We start from the raw sequence: 14,212 nt of genomic DNA, 5'->3' as shown, positions 1-14,212 counted from the left end.
CTTTTTTATCTTTTTCAGCTTTAGGCAATGCTCTGGGAGACTTTGGATGTAAACTGGGGAATTTTTAGGCCCTGGGAGGTGCAAGCGGAGGTGGAGTAGTCGCCTTAAATCAGAAATTGTTGGATAAATTTTTAAAGGTTTGTGTAGAGGGGGAGGGGGCTCGCCAGGGCGCCCGGCCGCAGCGTCCTGTAAGCCCTCTCCTTCCTCCGGAGGTAGAGCACAGTCTCCCTCCTTTTCTTCATCAATGGCAGAAAATATGATCTGCGCAGAAGGTGGAGACCCACTACCATCCACCGCTATAGCCTCTCCCATAGACTATCCCACGGCCTCATGACGAGGGTCCAGAACATTTTTAATCATATTTATAGGATACGTTTTTAGTTGTTTTTTACCTTCACCCAAGTATCTAAATTAACAGTAGCCTCTTTAACAGTTTCAAGATTACTTGTATAAAGAGTTGCCATTCTTAGTTTCGTGTTACCCATGTCAGAAAATTAAGTATAATAGAAGATAAAGCTTTTAGCTTTTAAAAGATCAGGCTTTTCTTTGGCCTTTTAACTCTAGAAACCGTTTTCTCTCTCTAAGTCTAACTCTTTTAACACTTTCAACACTTCCCACTCCTCTCGCCCTGTCTATCCTACAGGGGGGTCCGCGGCACCCTTGAGTGGGGTCCTAGCCGTCCCGAACACTGGAAGAACAATAGGGCTGGTGACCCAGATTGTTCCGGGGGAGGAACAGTAGGCTGATGGCCCAAACTGTTCCAAGGGAGGAGCAGTAGGGCTGGTCACCCAAACTCCGTTGGGGAACAAGAGGGCTGGTGACCCAGTTGTTCCGAGAACGGGGAGCAATAGGGCTGATGGCTCTGATTGCTTTGGGGAGCTTACCTTCGAAAATCCCTGTCTCGGGCGCCACCTGCCAATTATCACTATTTCATAAAAGACTTGCCTGGGAAATCCCATGGACAGAGGAACCTGGCAGGCTACAGCCCATGGGGTCGCAAAAAGAGTCAGACACAACTTAGCAATTAAACAACAAACAGTACTATAAAGAAGAAAACCAAGATGCAACATCATTTTTTTAACTGAAAATTTAAGTGAAATCATTTGATGTCTTAGGAAAATTCAGAGGCGCTGGTATCAGGATATGTACAAAATGAGATAGTTTATACCTAATGAATAAAAGCAACTTTTATATAGCATAGTGATGACTGTGATGATTACTCTGATAAGCTTGCTCTGTTGATCAAGCATAGCGTTTAAGATAAGATAGTTATTGAGTTTTGTTTGGCTTTGTGGCTATGGACTTTTCCAAACTTTGAATTCTGGCCAACCATATCACAATGTCTCATCATTAACAGTAGGATAGGCAAAAAGTATACATAAGCAGAATGTAAACACATTTATTGAACATTCGTAGATTATGTCCTATTTATAATAAGTTTTACTACAAGTTTTTAGAGAAAAATTGAATTCCTTGGTGGCAGGGATCGTGTTTTGAAAAATCTGATATTCTCTAATAAGAGGACACTGCCTTGTACGAAAAAGGTATACCCTAGATATTTGATGAAGATGGTGTTCTGGTTATCTGTTGCTGCCTAACAAACCATCCCCAAACTTAGTGGCTTCAAACAGCAAGTATTTTTGATCTCTCACAAATCTGACCTTGACTAGATTAATTATAGCATGGCAGGTCTTCTGCTTCGTGTTGTCAGCTGAAGCTATAGTCATCTGGAGGCTTGGCTTGGTTGGAATATCCAAATGGCTCAGTCTTGTGGTTGGTACTTGGTACTGAGTCTCAGCCAGGGTCTTGGTTCTTTCCCTTGCAACTTTTCATGATGGTCTGGGCTTCTTATAGTATGGTGGCTGGATTCTAAACACATGAAAGTGGAAGCTGCATAATGGTGACCTAGACAGAGAACGGACTTGTGGACTTGGGGAAGGAGAGGGTAGGACAAATTGAGAGAATAGCATGGAAACATATACTTTGAAAAGTGAAAGTGAAATTCGCTCAGATGTGTCTGATTCTTTGCAACCCCATGGACTGTAGCCCACCAGGTTCCTCTGTCCATGAGATTCTCCAGGCAAGAACACTGGAGTGGGTTGCCATTCCTTTCTCCAGGAAATCTTCCTGACCCAGTGATCGAACTTGGGTCTCTTGCATTGCAGGCAGATTCTTTACGGTCTGAGCCACCAGGGAAGCATATGCATTTTCCTTGTGTAAAATAGATAGCAGGTGGGAATTTGCTGTATAACACAGTAAACTGAGCTCAACCCAGTGCTCTTGTGACAACTGAGAGGGGTGGGATGAGAAGGGAGATGTGAGGGGTGTTCAAGAGTGGGGGACGTATGGACATATGTATACCTGTGGCTGATTGATGTTGATGTATGGCAGAAACCAACACAATACTGTAAAGCAATTATTCCCCAATTGAGGGGAAAAAAAGTGAAAGCTGCAGATCAAGTCACAGCATGTGTTCACTGCATTCTTTTGGCGAAAGCAGCTTATGGGGATGATCCAGATACCAAAGCTGTTGTTGACAAATAGTTTTAAAAAGTTTTTCTCCCTTATATTATTTGAATTCAAATCAGATATCCTTTCCCTGGACAAAAGATTCTTCTGAAGTCTGGGAAGTTTTGAGAATAGGAAGCTGGAAATGGGGAATGAGAAGAGGGATTGCTACCTTTCTTCCATTTGTCCTACCTTTTACAAAAGAAATACACTGGCCTGGTTGCCATAATACTTTGGTATCCCAACACAGTTGTATTTGTCCTTGGGATAGGCAAAAGATGCTGAATTCTAAAGACATTTGCCATAGTAAAAATCTCTGTTCTATTTTTAATAACCAGATATGTTTGATTTATGGGGAAAATAGGCCTAAGTTATAGGTCTTTGGAAAGATTTCCCATGCTTCTGCTACTGGCTGTAAATTCTATTCCTTCTCCCTGTGCCCTGAGAGGAAACTGTTCACTTGAGAACACACGTGGGCAGTGAGGCCGTCAGCACCACTTCTTTTCAAACAACAGCCCAGGTACACTCCTGTTTCATAGACCTCTCCAGTTGATTGGTCATTTTCTAAGCAGTAAAATCACTGAGATTAAATTAAGTTTATTCTGTATCATAATCTGAACATTTCCTTCTGCTCTGTTTTCCTAAAATTCAACCAAGAATCTTGATAATCTTCTAATAGCACTTAATTTACTTATAATGGCCCTATTTCATAGGACAGAAAAGTTAAAACTTTGTGGTATGTTATTATCAACTTACAGAAATTTGTTTATTCTTTAGATTTATAGAAACTTGATTTTCATGACATATAAAGCAAATGGTTTTAGAAGATTCAGAATTAATTTCTAGTTAATACTTCATGATGCATGAAGAATAATAGTAAAAATATTTTTTAGAGTTTTGCAGTGAAAATTATAAGTATTCTTTTTGTGTTCTTCCTTAATTGGATGAAAGTAAAACATAATAAGGTATAGACCTTTTGTGACAACACTTTTATGATATGCTTTCTGGAAAGTTTCTTGAGGAATTCAGGAAACATTATCAGGGTTAAAATTAAAATGCAGCTACTAAAGAATAAGAGATTTAGAAATGTTTTATTACATACTGAAAATATAAAAAATTAATTTCACACAGACTAACTCTGCTTGTGAAATATTGCATTGGATCTTAGCAAGCTTTCTAATACAATTTAAAATATTCTTTTCCAAGATATGTTTGAGAAAAATAGGAAGTTAGTTACACAGTATGAAACACCTAATTTTGTTCCTTTTGCCTTTGAGAAGAATAAAGTTGTTTTTTAATGTGAGAATATATTTTAAAATATTACTTGAGATATCTAATTAGTTTTGTAAAACTTCAAAGTTACATAATCAAGACTGCCAGAAATGTTAAAAGATTACATCTTAGATACGAAATGTGGGGGTGAGATAGCAACTGTGGAGAGCTTCTTGCTGAGTGCTGGTAGAGAGAAATGGTTTTTAAAACACTGTTTCAATTTTGTGGTCCATTTGCTTCTTGTCCTACCTAGTCTTTAGAGGTACCTTTAGTCATAACTGTTATTCATCATGGAAGCCAGGACTAATGGAGAGATTTTTTAGAGTGCTGCAGTGTGTGGTAAGGACAAAGAAAAACTCTCTCAGCTGGCACACACTATTGCTTTTTCATCTTCTGTTTCTCTAGATACTTATTCTACATTTTATAAAATTCCATTAACCTCTTCTTCATATAATGCATTATTGTTTCCGGTCTCATTTTTAATATTTGTACATTTTCTATTTTTCTTAAGATACTTTTCCTTCTATGAAATTTTAAAAAACTTGTCATCTAAAAGAATTTTTAAGTTTTATCATATTTAGATTTGTTTCAAATTGGCTTGACTTGGTAATTTAAAACTGCATGAATGCCAGTGGAAATTTTTACTTTTTATTATTTTATGGTATAGTTTAATATTTTTATGAAATTACAAATTTAATTAAAAATATTTCTTTTTTTTTTTTTAATATTTCTATATTGTGCTGAGGATTTTTTACCCCATGGAAAGACAACGAAAATGCTTGAGTTTATTACTGTCCGTAAAACACAACTAATGATAAGTAAACATGATTTGAATTTTCATTCATGTTTATAATTCAGTACTATAATTATTTCCCTTTTTTTAACTTTCAGCAACTAGATAAGAAATCTCTTCATAAATTAGTTTTTTTGTCACCTCAGTTTAGTGCAGAGAGTGAGGTGTAATGGAGGAGAATTTGCTCCTTAGGTTTGAGAAGCCTTTGTATAATGAAGTATTATGAAAGTATTGAAATTGAAGCTCTAATAACGAATGGTGTAGAATGTTGTCAGAAGATATGAATTTTTGTGTGTTGTGTTTGTGTGTTGATGTACTTTAATGTTTTGTTTTGTTTTTCAATACAGTATCATTTGGATTGGATACTAGAATAGAAATACATCAGAGCTTCAATAATTTTTTAAACAATTTAAAATTTCTAGAAAAGTTGCAAAGATAACACGGAGAACTCCTATATACTCCATACCCAGTTTCAGTTTCTCCTAATGTCATATTATCATTGTATATTTGTCATTACTATTACATTGCTGTTAACTAAATTTAAGTCTTTATTAGAAATTCACCAAGGCTTTTTTTTTTTGAAACTATCCCTTTTCTGTTCTGTTCAATATGATCCAATCCAAGTGACCATATTGCATTTATGGTCGTGTATTTGAACTGTGGTGCTGGAGAAGACTCTTGAGAGTCCCTTGGACTGCAAGGAGATCCAACCAGTCCATCCTAAAGGAGATCAGTCCTGGGTGTTCTTTGGAAGGACTGATGCTGAGGCTGAAACTCCAATACTTTGGCCACTCATGTGAAGAGTTGACTCATTGGAAAAGACCCTGATGCTGGGAGGGATTGGGGGCAGGAGGAGAAGGGGACGACAGAGGATGAGATAGCTGGATGGCATCACCGACTCGATGCACATGAGTCTGAGTGAACTCCGAGAGTTGGTGATGCACAGGGAGTCCTGGCGTGCTGAGATTCATGGGGTCGGAAAGAGTCGGACACAACTGAGCGACTGAACTGAATTGAACTGAAGTGTCACCTTAGGCTCTCTGGCCTATTAGAGTCTCTTAGTATTTTTTATTTTTCATGACCTTGTTAGTTTTGAGGAATATAGTTCAGATATTTTGTAAAATGTCTCCAAAATTAAGTTTCCTCTAATGTTGGTATCATGATCGTACTGGGTTTATTGCTTTTTAGAAGGAATATCACAGAGATAAAGTAAGTGCCCTCTCATCATATCAAGGGTACATGATATTCACATGACATCATGGGTGTTGTTAACCTTAGTCAAGCCAGTGTTTATCAGATTTCTCTGCTGTAAAGTTACTGTTTTCCCCTTTTCAATACTCTTTTTCTTTGGAAGCAAATCACTATGACCAGCCCATTTTGGTCCATAGGGAGGCATGGACTAAACTTCCTGAAGGGGGATGTATCTACATTTATTATCTGAAAGGAAGGCTTGTCTCTTCTTCTCTAATATTTATTTATTTAGTCATTTATTTATTTCAATATGGATCTGTATATTTATTTTATACTTTGGATAATAATTCACTACTATGTTGTTTGTTTTGTTGTTCACATTGTTCCAACTTTGACTGTAGGGTGTTCTTTCCGGTAGGCTCAATAAATTAATATTAATATTTAAAATATTTTTTAATATGGTCCTGACCTGAATTTTTGGTCTAGGTTATGATCATATGACTGAGTTGCTGAGACAGGGAAGAAGTCAGTATTGTTGGAGGAGATTTTTAGGAATTAAGAGTTCACCGAGTGAGAAGAAAACACTAGATTTTAGAAAACACTAAGATTTTAAATATGAATAATTTGAAAGCATGACAATAAGCGAGAGCTAAAATCATCTAGAAATGAAGGAGAGGGATGACTGGAGGGGAGGGATTGCTTGATAGATGACAGCTACATGTGTTTCGGAACAGCGTTGGGTGGATGAGAGAGAGGGAGATTGATCTGAAATGATAATATTACCTCTAGGACCAGTGGTTTCTTCCAGGATTATGAGAGGAAAGGCAGTCAGTCACTCTTTGAGAAGCTTTCAGGGAAAGCGGGTATCTTCAGAGAAGAGCCAGGCTTCTTGTTAGAACAAGAAGAAAGTGACATTCAGAAAACTGTTGAAGATTTAGAGGGTTTTGCTGGTAACAGATTTGTTAATGTCAGAAGGCTCAGGGAGAGAGAACTTCCTTCCAGAATTAGAGTGGAATAGGAGATGGGGGTAAAGTAGAGGGCCTGCAAAGAGTTATGAACATGTGCAAGTGTAACCTGGGAGCTGTAGTTTCTAGTGGTTCCTGACATCAACAGGGGGAAGGGAAAATGACATTAATCCTGATCACCAGCTGCAGGAAGTGGTGGTGAGGCTGTGAAAGTTTCAGGGTGGAGGAGGTGTTCTGGAGGAGGTGTTCTTTTGGGCTCTGCAGAGGAAGGCAAAGAAGCATGGGGAGGGACAATTTCATGGTTGAGGCCTCCCATTTGACCTCTAACAAGTAAATAAGAGGCCCAGCGTGGTCTGGGGTTACTAATGTGTAATTTGCTGTTGTTCAGTTTCTAAGTCGTGCCTGACACTTTGGACTGTAGCATATGCCAGGCTCCTCTGTCCTCCACCATCTCCAGGAGTTTGCTCAAACTCATATGTTCATTGAGTCGGTGATGCCATCCAACCATCTCATCGTCTGACGCCCCCATTTTCCTCGTAAGTTCTTCCCTTCCCCTGCCCCAGTTTTACTGGGATATGATTGCCAGATAATTATGTATTTAAGGTGTACATGATGTTTTGGTATACCACAATCAAGTTAATTAACAAATCTATCATCACACATAATTACCAATTTTTATGTGTGTAGTGAGAACACTTAAAATCTACTCTTTTAGCAAATTTCAAGTATACATTATTATTAGCTATGGTTACCATACTGCTCATTAGGTTACCAGAACTTATTATATACTGAACTTACTTATAACTGAAAATTCGTACCATTTGGCCAGCATCTCCACATTCCTCCACTGCCGCCGCACCTGCCCCCCCCCGCCCCGCCCCCCCGCCCCAGCCCCTGGAAACCATGACTTTACTCTCTTTTAACATGAGTTTGACTTATTCTACACATAAGTGAGACCTTGCAGTATTTGTCTTTATGTGTCTGGGTTATTTAACTTAGCATAAGATTCCCAGATTCATCCATGTTGTTGCAAATGGCAGAATTTCCTTCTTTTGAAGGCTGAATAATATTCCATTGTATGTTTGTATGTGTGTCGTATTTTCTTTATCCATTCATTTGTTGGCAGACAGAAATTCTTTTAGTGGAGTCCAATTTATAACAATCCCTTTATGATTAGTGCTTCTGTGTCTCTTGTTTAAATTTTTTTTTTTGCCTACCTCAAGGTTTTGAAGGTATTCTCTTATGTTCTAAAAGCTTTGTTTTACTTTTTAAAATTAGATCTGTGATCCAACTGCAACTGCCTTTTGCATATGGTGTTAGCTAGTAGGTTATGGTTCTCTTTCTCTACCCCCTATCCCTTGTAGCTGTCTAGTTGACCTAACCCCATTTTTTATAAAGATTACCCTTTCCCTACTGAATTATATTGTCACTTTGGTCATAGATCATATCATCATGTATGTATAGGTCTGTTTCTGGCCATTCTGCTCTGTTTCATTGGATTTTATCAATAGTGATAATATGATAATACCACACTGGCTTAATTACTATGCTGTTGGTAAGTTTTGTAGTAAGCTTTAATATTTAGAAGTCCAAGTCCTCCAGCACTGCTGTTCTTTAAGATTGCTTTGACTATTCTTGATCCTTTTGCATATCCCTCTTGATTTTAACCTTTTAAAAATTAATTTTAATTAGAGAATTATTTTGAACTTTTGTAAAAATTTTACCTTCCCAATTCTTTGCAACTTCTGGTTCTATTTGTGATTGCTTTCTTTCTTAATTTACTAGATGAACAATGGATAAATAAAAAAGAAAACTCATGTGTATTTGTATTTACCTTTCTTCACAAATATATACAAATGTGTATAACAGGATAAAAAAAAAAGTAGATCTAGGTAGGAAGAAAATAAGGGAATGTGTGTAATATAATATTATAAATAAAATTAATCCTAGCCAGCTTTTTTGTGGAGAGAGTGAGGGTAGAAACTTTGACTCCCATTTTATTAAAATCAAAGCAAAGAGAATCTGCTGGGAGATTCACAGTATCCATAATATAAAAGCAAACCAGTTACTCTAAAGGAGACTTTTTCATGGTATTGAAAACTGAAGATGTGAATTTTTTGCTCTTTTGGATTTCAAAGGGGATAACACATGATCAAGCAGCGTTTTCATAACATTTTGGACATAAACTCAAAGCCTGGTTTATGTGAATGAACAGTACTATAAAATGAATAATATGGTACAGATAATATGGTTTTTTAATAGTTTGGCTTGATCCAAGGATAAAATTTAGAATAATAAAAGGGCTATTTTTTAATCCTAAAAAAGTAAAATGCATATCTCTCAAGTAATTCTTCATATATGAGTAAATGAATCAATGAATATATGTATTTTGTTAACCATTTTTAATAGAAATTAGACAATAGAAATATTAGAATGTATTCTTTGTAAACCTGTGTTGTTTATTTAAGATGTATCTGTATACTTTGATAGACAACTAAGCAAAAGTTGTATGAGTTGATAGTCTTCAGTAATAGTATTGCATAGTAAAACAACACTTTTATTGCCAGGTGCTTTTATTTACATTTTTTCATTTAATTTTCACAGTAATCATTTGAAAGTATGTATTGTGGTTTTTCCCATTTCATGAATGAAGAAAGGAAGGCAAATAACTTGCCCAAATTTATACTACAAGTAAGAATAGAATCAAGATTCAGTTTCTGTCAATTTTGCCTCAGTTTCTTCTTACCTGATAATTCCGATGAAAATTAAGAACTCTAATGCAGGGTTTGTGCCTGACTTAGGAGTTTAGCAAATTCAGACTTAGCAAATTCAGATAGAACTAATAAAGTTTTCGCTCAAGAAACAGTCTACTCTTTTATAGATGGAGGTATGAAGAAAACTATATTGTACATTGACAGAAGTTTTGCTTGAGATAAATTTGTTTTGCATTTCCTTTAACTTCCTTTTTTTTCTTATTTATACTTCAGTAAATTCCAGTCTTCTGAATAGCTATTGTTGCATATTGTCATTATCTTGGATATTACCACTTTTACTTCTGTTTTATGAATATTAAGCTTCCAGGAAACCAAGTGGCTTGCCTAGATAGTTATTGTACTAAAGAACTGAAATATAAGCAAATTAAATTACTTTAATGTTTTCTATAAAGTCAAGTTTGGATGCATGTCTTTTTATATTTTCACAATTTTAAAATGTTTTCTTAAGTTGCATTATCTTTTTTGAATTATTTAATTTAAACTAAGGAAAAATGTCCAGTATGTTTTGCAGCTGACATTACTTACTAAAAGCTGAGTGAAAATTGTAGAGCTAATTTCATCATGTTATAATCATTTAAACTTTTGTCATGATTCTTGCATTTCAATACTGTTTGTGCACATTGGTTTTTTATATTAACTCAGTAATTTATGTTTGAAACTGTTTTAATTTCTCAATAAAAAAGTAGCTAAATTTTATAGGATTACTTCTGTCCTTGGTAATCTGACTATAAAGAAAATGTATTCAAAATTTTAGCGTTTTTCTATGTTAATTTTCAGGTTGAAGATTTAGAACAGATGTGGAAAGATGTTCACTTCAGAGAAAGGGGTTGTGGAGGAATGGTTGTCGGAGTTTAAGGTAATATTTACTGTTTTACTATAATAACTATATTCCAAAGAAGTTTTATCTGAGTTTTAAATTCCAGTGGCTTTCTTTTTTAATGACTAAAAAGCTAAATATCTGTGAAAGCAAAAGAATATTCCAAAAAACTTATTGGGGAATTAATTACACATAATAATCTTTCTGGAGAAGGAAATGGCAACCCACTCCAGTGTTCTTGCCTGGAGAATCCCAGGGACGGGAGAGCCTGGTGGGCTTCCGTCTATGGGGTCGCACAGAGTCAGACACGACTGAAGTGACTTAGCAGTAGCAGCAATAATCTTTCTGAGGAAATTGACTCTTTTTTTGCCAGGTGGTTTAAAGGTTTGTCTTCTCCCTTTTATGGCAACATCACAAGAATGGTTAAAGTCTCTGAAAGTTGATGTCACTCTCCCTAACCACCATGAACAATTCACGGTTGAAATGTTTCTCCCAATTTGGGGCGGCAGGGGAAATGGACATGATCAACAATGAGGAGAAGATGGGAAGATACTTGCACAACTTTCTATTAATGCATCTTTCTTTAGTTGGCTAACCCAGTGCCTGTAAAGGGGTATATAACTTTTGGTTAGTGGATGAAAAATAAAAACAATACCTCTGTTTGGTTATCTTATGAAATCTTCTCTATGATAGCTAAAATTATGTTTCTTTAACCAGTTAACTGGAGCTTCCCTGGTGGCTCAGTGGTAAAGAATCCACCTGCCAATGTAGGAGACATGAGTTTGAACCCTGGGTCGGGAGGATCCCCTGAAGAAAGAAAGGGCAACCCACTCCAGTATTCTTGCCTGGGAAATCCCATAGATAGAGGAGCCTGGTGTGTGGTAGACCAAGGAGTTGCACGACTTAGCGACTAAACAATAGCCTTCTTTTTGTCCTCTTTTTCTCACTGTTACACATAATTATGTGAGCTTCCTATCAGGAACCACAGGAATGGAAAGTTTGGGCTGGCACTTTGGTTTTTGTTTTTTTGTTTTTTTTGGTCCAGCTCGATTAGCCCAAGACCTTGGACAAAAGTCAGAATTATTAGCTTGTTTCAATGAGGAACACCATACAATAGGTAGTGTGTAGGCATCTCACCAAACAAAAAAATAAATAAAAAATTTAAGGTGTTCAGATGAAATTTAAATGAAATAGTATTTTGATAGGCTCAAGACAAAGCAGAGCTATGTGTAATGGGGTAAAATCAGACCTGGATTGTGAAGTGGACCCATGGTCATGTTGTCTTTAGAAACTACAAAGTTAACATCTGGGTGGAATGTTGGGTTCAGAAACCCCTTATCTGAAGCCTGGTTCTCTGTATCTAGGTGACTCACATCCTCCAGGCAAGCGTGGGATGTTTCATTCTTATTGATACATGTTTAAAGAGCAAAACTTTTGACATCTGTGATTTTAGGTAACAAAGCTTCTCACTGAGTAAGAATACAGAAGTCATTCAAAAATGGAGATTCAAGAAGGAGAGGACATATGTATACCTATGGCTGGTTCTTATTGATGTTTGACAGAAAACAACAAAATTCTGTAAAGCAATTATCCTTCAATTAAAAACTAAATTAGTTTTTTTTAATGGAGGTTTTTATGACACTTTTCAGCTGTAGTATGTCCTTGAGAGAAGAAATATTTCCTGTTAATTTTGTAGCTGGCCATAGCCGTTGTTGTTATCTTATCCTGATGAATGACAGAGATTTTCATTTTGTCAGCTTTTGTAGTCATAAATTATATTTCTGTGGATCCCCTAATTCATAGAGTGGTATAGTTATGCATGCACTTATAGAAGTGCACTGTGTATAGACTGCATGTAGTGCCATCTACATATTCTAACAGTTTAAATAAATCTGGTGTGTGCCTTTTTTTCTTACATAAGTTGTCTTTGTGTTTTTAAGCTTTTTTTGTTTCTGTTTCATCAGAGTTTAATATGGTTCATTATCATGATTTTTTTGGCAAGTTGATGAAAATTGTCGTTTAACAGCTGACTACCACTTCTGGGATATTCTTATGTTTAATGGTGAAGTAAAATTTGCAAAAGGAAATATAGCCATTAAACCATTTTATAATATGGGAATTGTGGCAAGAGGGCATGATGAAGGTTGGAGAACATAGGGGAGGAGTCAACTATTAAGGCAAATAATTGAAAATTATGGCTAATTCTCTTCCCTTATCATCTGTTTGTTTATTCTCTTCCATTCCTGGGAAGGAAGCTTTTTCATTGAGAGAATAGAAGTAAAATCCTGGACCCCATGAACTGAAAAGTTATTTAACTTTCCCCTAACCATCCAAAAGTAAATATAGTCAATTTGATATAATAAATGATATACATTTTTGTCAAGTATAAGGGAAGATATTTCCTATTCTTTGGTTAATATGGTAGTCATTTCTGAAAATTATTTTGAATTGTGACCCAGATAATCACGATGGTGAGATCACTGACTTAGAGCCAGACATCCTGGAATGTGAAGTCAAGTGGGCCTTAGAAAGCATCACTACGAACAAAGCTAGTGGAGGTGATGAAATTCCAGTTGAGCTATTTCAAATCCTGAAAGATGATGCTGTGAAAGTGCTGCACTCAATATGACAGCAAATTTGGAAAACTCAGCAGTGGCCACAGGATTGGAAAAGGTCAGTTTTCATTCCAATCCCAAAGAAAGGCAATGCCAAAGAATGCTCAAACTACCGTACAATTGCACTCATCTCGCACCTAGTAAAATAATGCTCAAAATTCTCCAAGCCAGGCTTCAGCAGTATGTGAACTGTGAACTTCCTGATGTTCAAGCTGGTTTTAGAAAAGGCAGAGGAACCAGAGATCAAATTGCCAACATCTGCTGGATCATGGAAAAAGCAAGAGAGTTCCAGAAAAATATCTATTTCTGCTTTACTGACTATGCCAAAGCCTTTGACTGTGTGGATCACAATAAACTGGAAAATTCTGAAAGAGATGGGAATACCAGACCACCTGATCTGCCTCTTGAGAAATTTGTATGCAGGTCAGGAAGCAACAGTTAGAACTGGACATAGAACAACAGAATGGTTCCAAATAAGAAAAGGAGTACGTCAAGGCTGTATATTGTCACCCTGCTTATTTAACTTATATGCAGAGTACATCATGAGAAACACTGGACTGGAAGAAGCATAAGCTGGAATCAAGATTGCTGGGAGAAATATCAATAACCTCAGATATGCAGATGACACCACCCTTATGGCAGAAAGTGAAGAGGAACTCAAAAGCCTCTTGATGAAAGTGAAAGTGGAGAGTGAAAAAGTTGGCTTAAAGCTCAACATTCAGAAAACGAAGATCATGGCATCTGTCCCATCACTTCATGGGAAATAGATGAGGAAACAATGGAAACAGTGTTAAACTTTATTTTTTTGGGCTCCAAAATCACTGCAGATGGTGACTGCAGCCATGAAATTAAAGATGCTTACTCCTTGGAAGGAAAGTTATGACCAACCTAGATAGCATATTGAAAAGCAGAGACATTACTTTGCCAACAAAGGTCCGTCTAGTCAAGGCTATGATTTTTCCTGTGATCATGTATGGATGTGAGAGTTGGACTGTGAAGAAGGCTGAGCACCAAAGAATTGATGCTTTTGAACTGTGGTGTTGGAGAAGACTCTTCAGAGTCCCTTGGACTGCAAGGAGATCCAACCAGTCCATTCTGAAGGAGATCAGCCCTGGGATTTCTTTGGAAGGAATGATGCTAAAGCTGAAACTCCAGTACTTTGGCCACCTCATGTGAAGAGTTGACTCATTGGAAAAGACTCTAATGCTGGGAGGGATTGGGGGCAGAAGGAGAAGGGGACGACAGAGGATGAGATGGCTGGATGGCATCACTGACTC

General features: G+C 36.8%; 1 protein-coding gene across 2 annotated transcripts in view; it reads left to right on the top strand.

Annotated features, from left to right (window-relative positions):
- FAM126A (family with sequence similarity 126, member A) overlaps positions 1–14,212 on the top strand; it is a 96,270-nt gene that overhangs the window by 34,153 nt on the left and 47,905 nt on the right. For both annotated transcript variants that reach the window (XM_010839040.1, XM_010839041.1), the window contains exon 2: positions 10,281–10,359. In XM_010839040.1, the coding sequence (XP_010837342.1) occupies positions 10,309–10,359 (51 nt within the window). In that variant the 5' untranslated portion in view covers positions 10,281–10,308. The remainder of the gene's footprint in view (positions 1–10,280; positions 10,360–14,212) is intronic.

The sequence above is a fragment of the Bison bison genome, unplaced genomic scaffold (genome assembly GCF_000754665.1).
Source record: "Bison bison bison isolate TAMUID 2011002044 unplaced genomic scaffold, Bison_UMD1.0 scf7180017864109, whole genome shotgun sequence".
Lineage (NCBI taxonomy): Eukaryota > Metazoa > Chordata > Mammalia > Artiodactyla > Bovidae > Bison > Bison bison.
The sequence above is the reverse complement of the archived record's forward strand: the minus strand, read 5'-3'. Positions and strand labels throughout refer to the sequence as shown.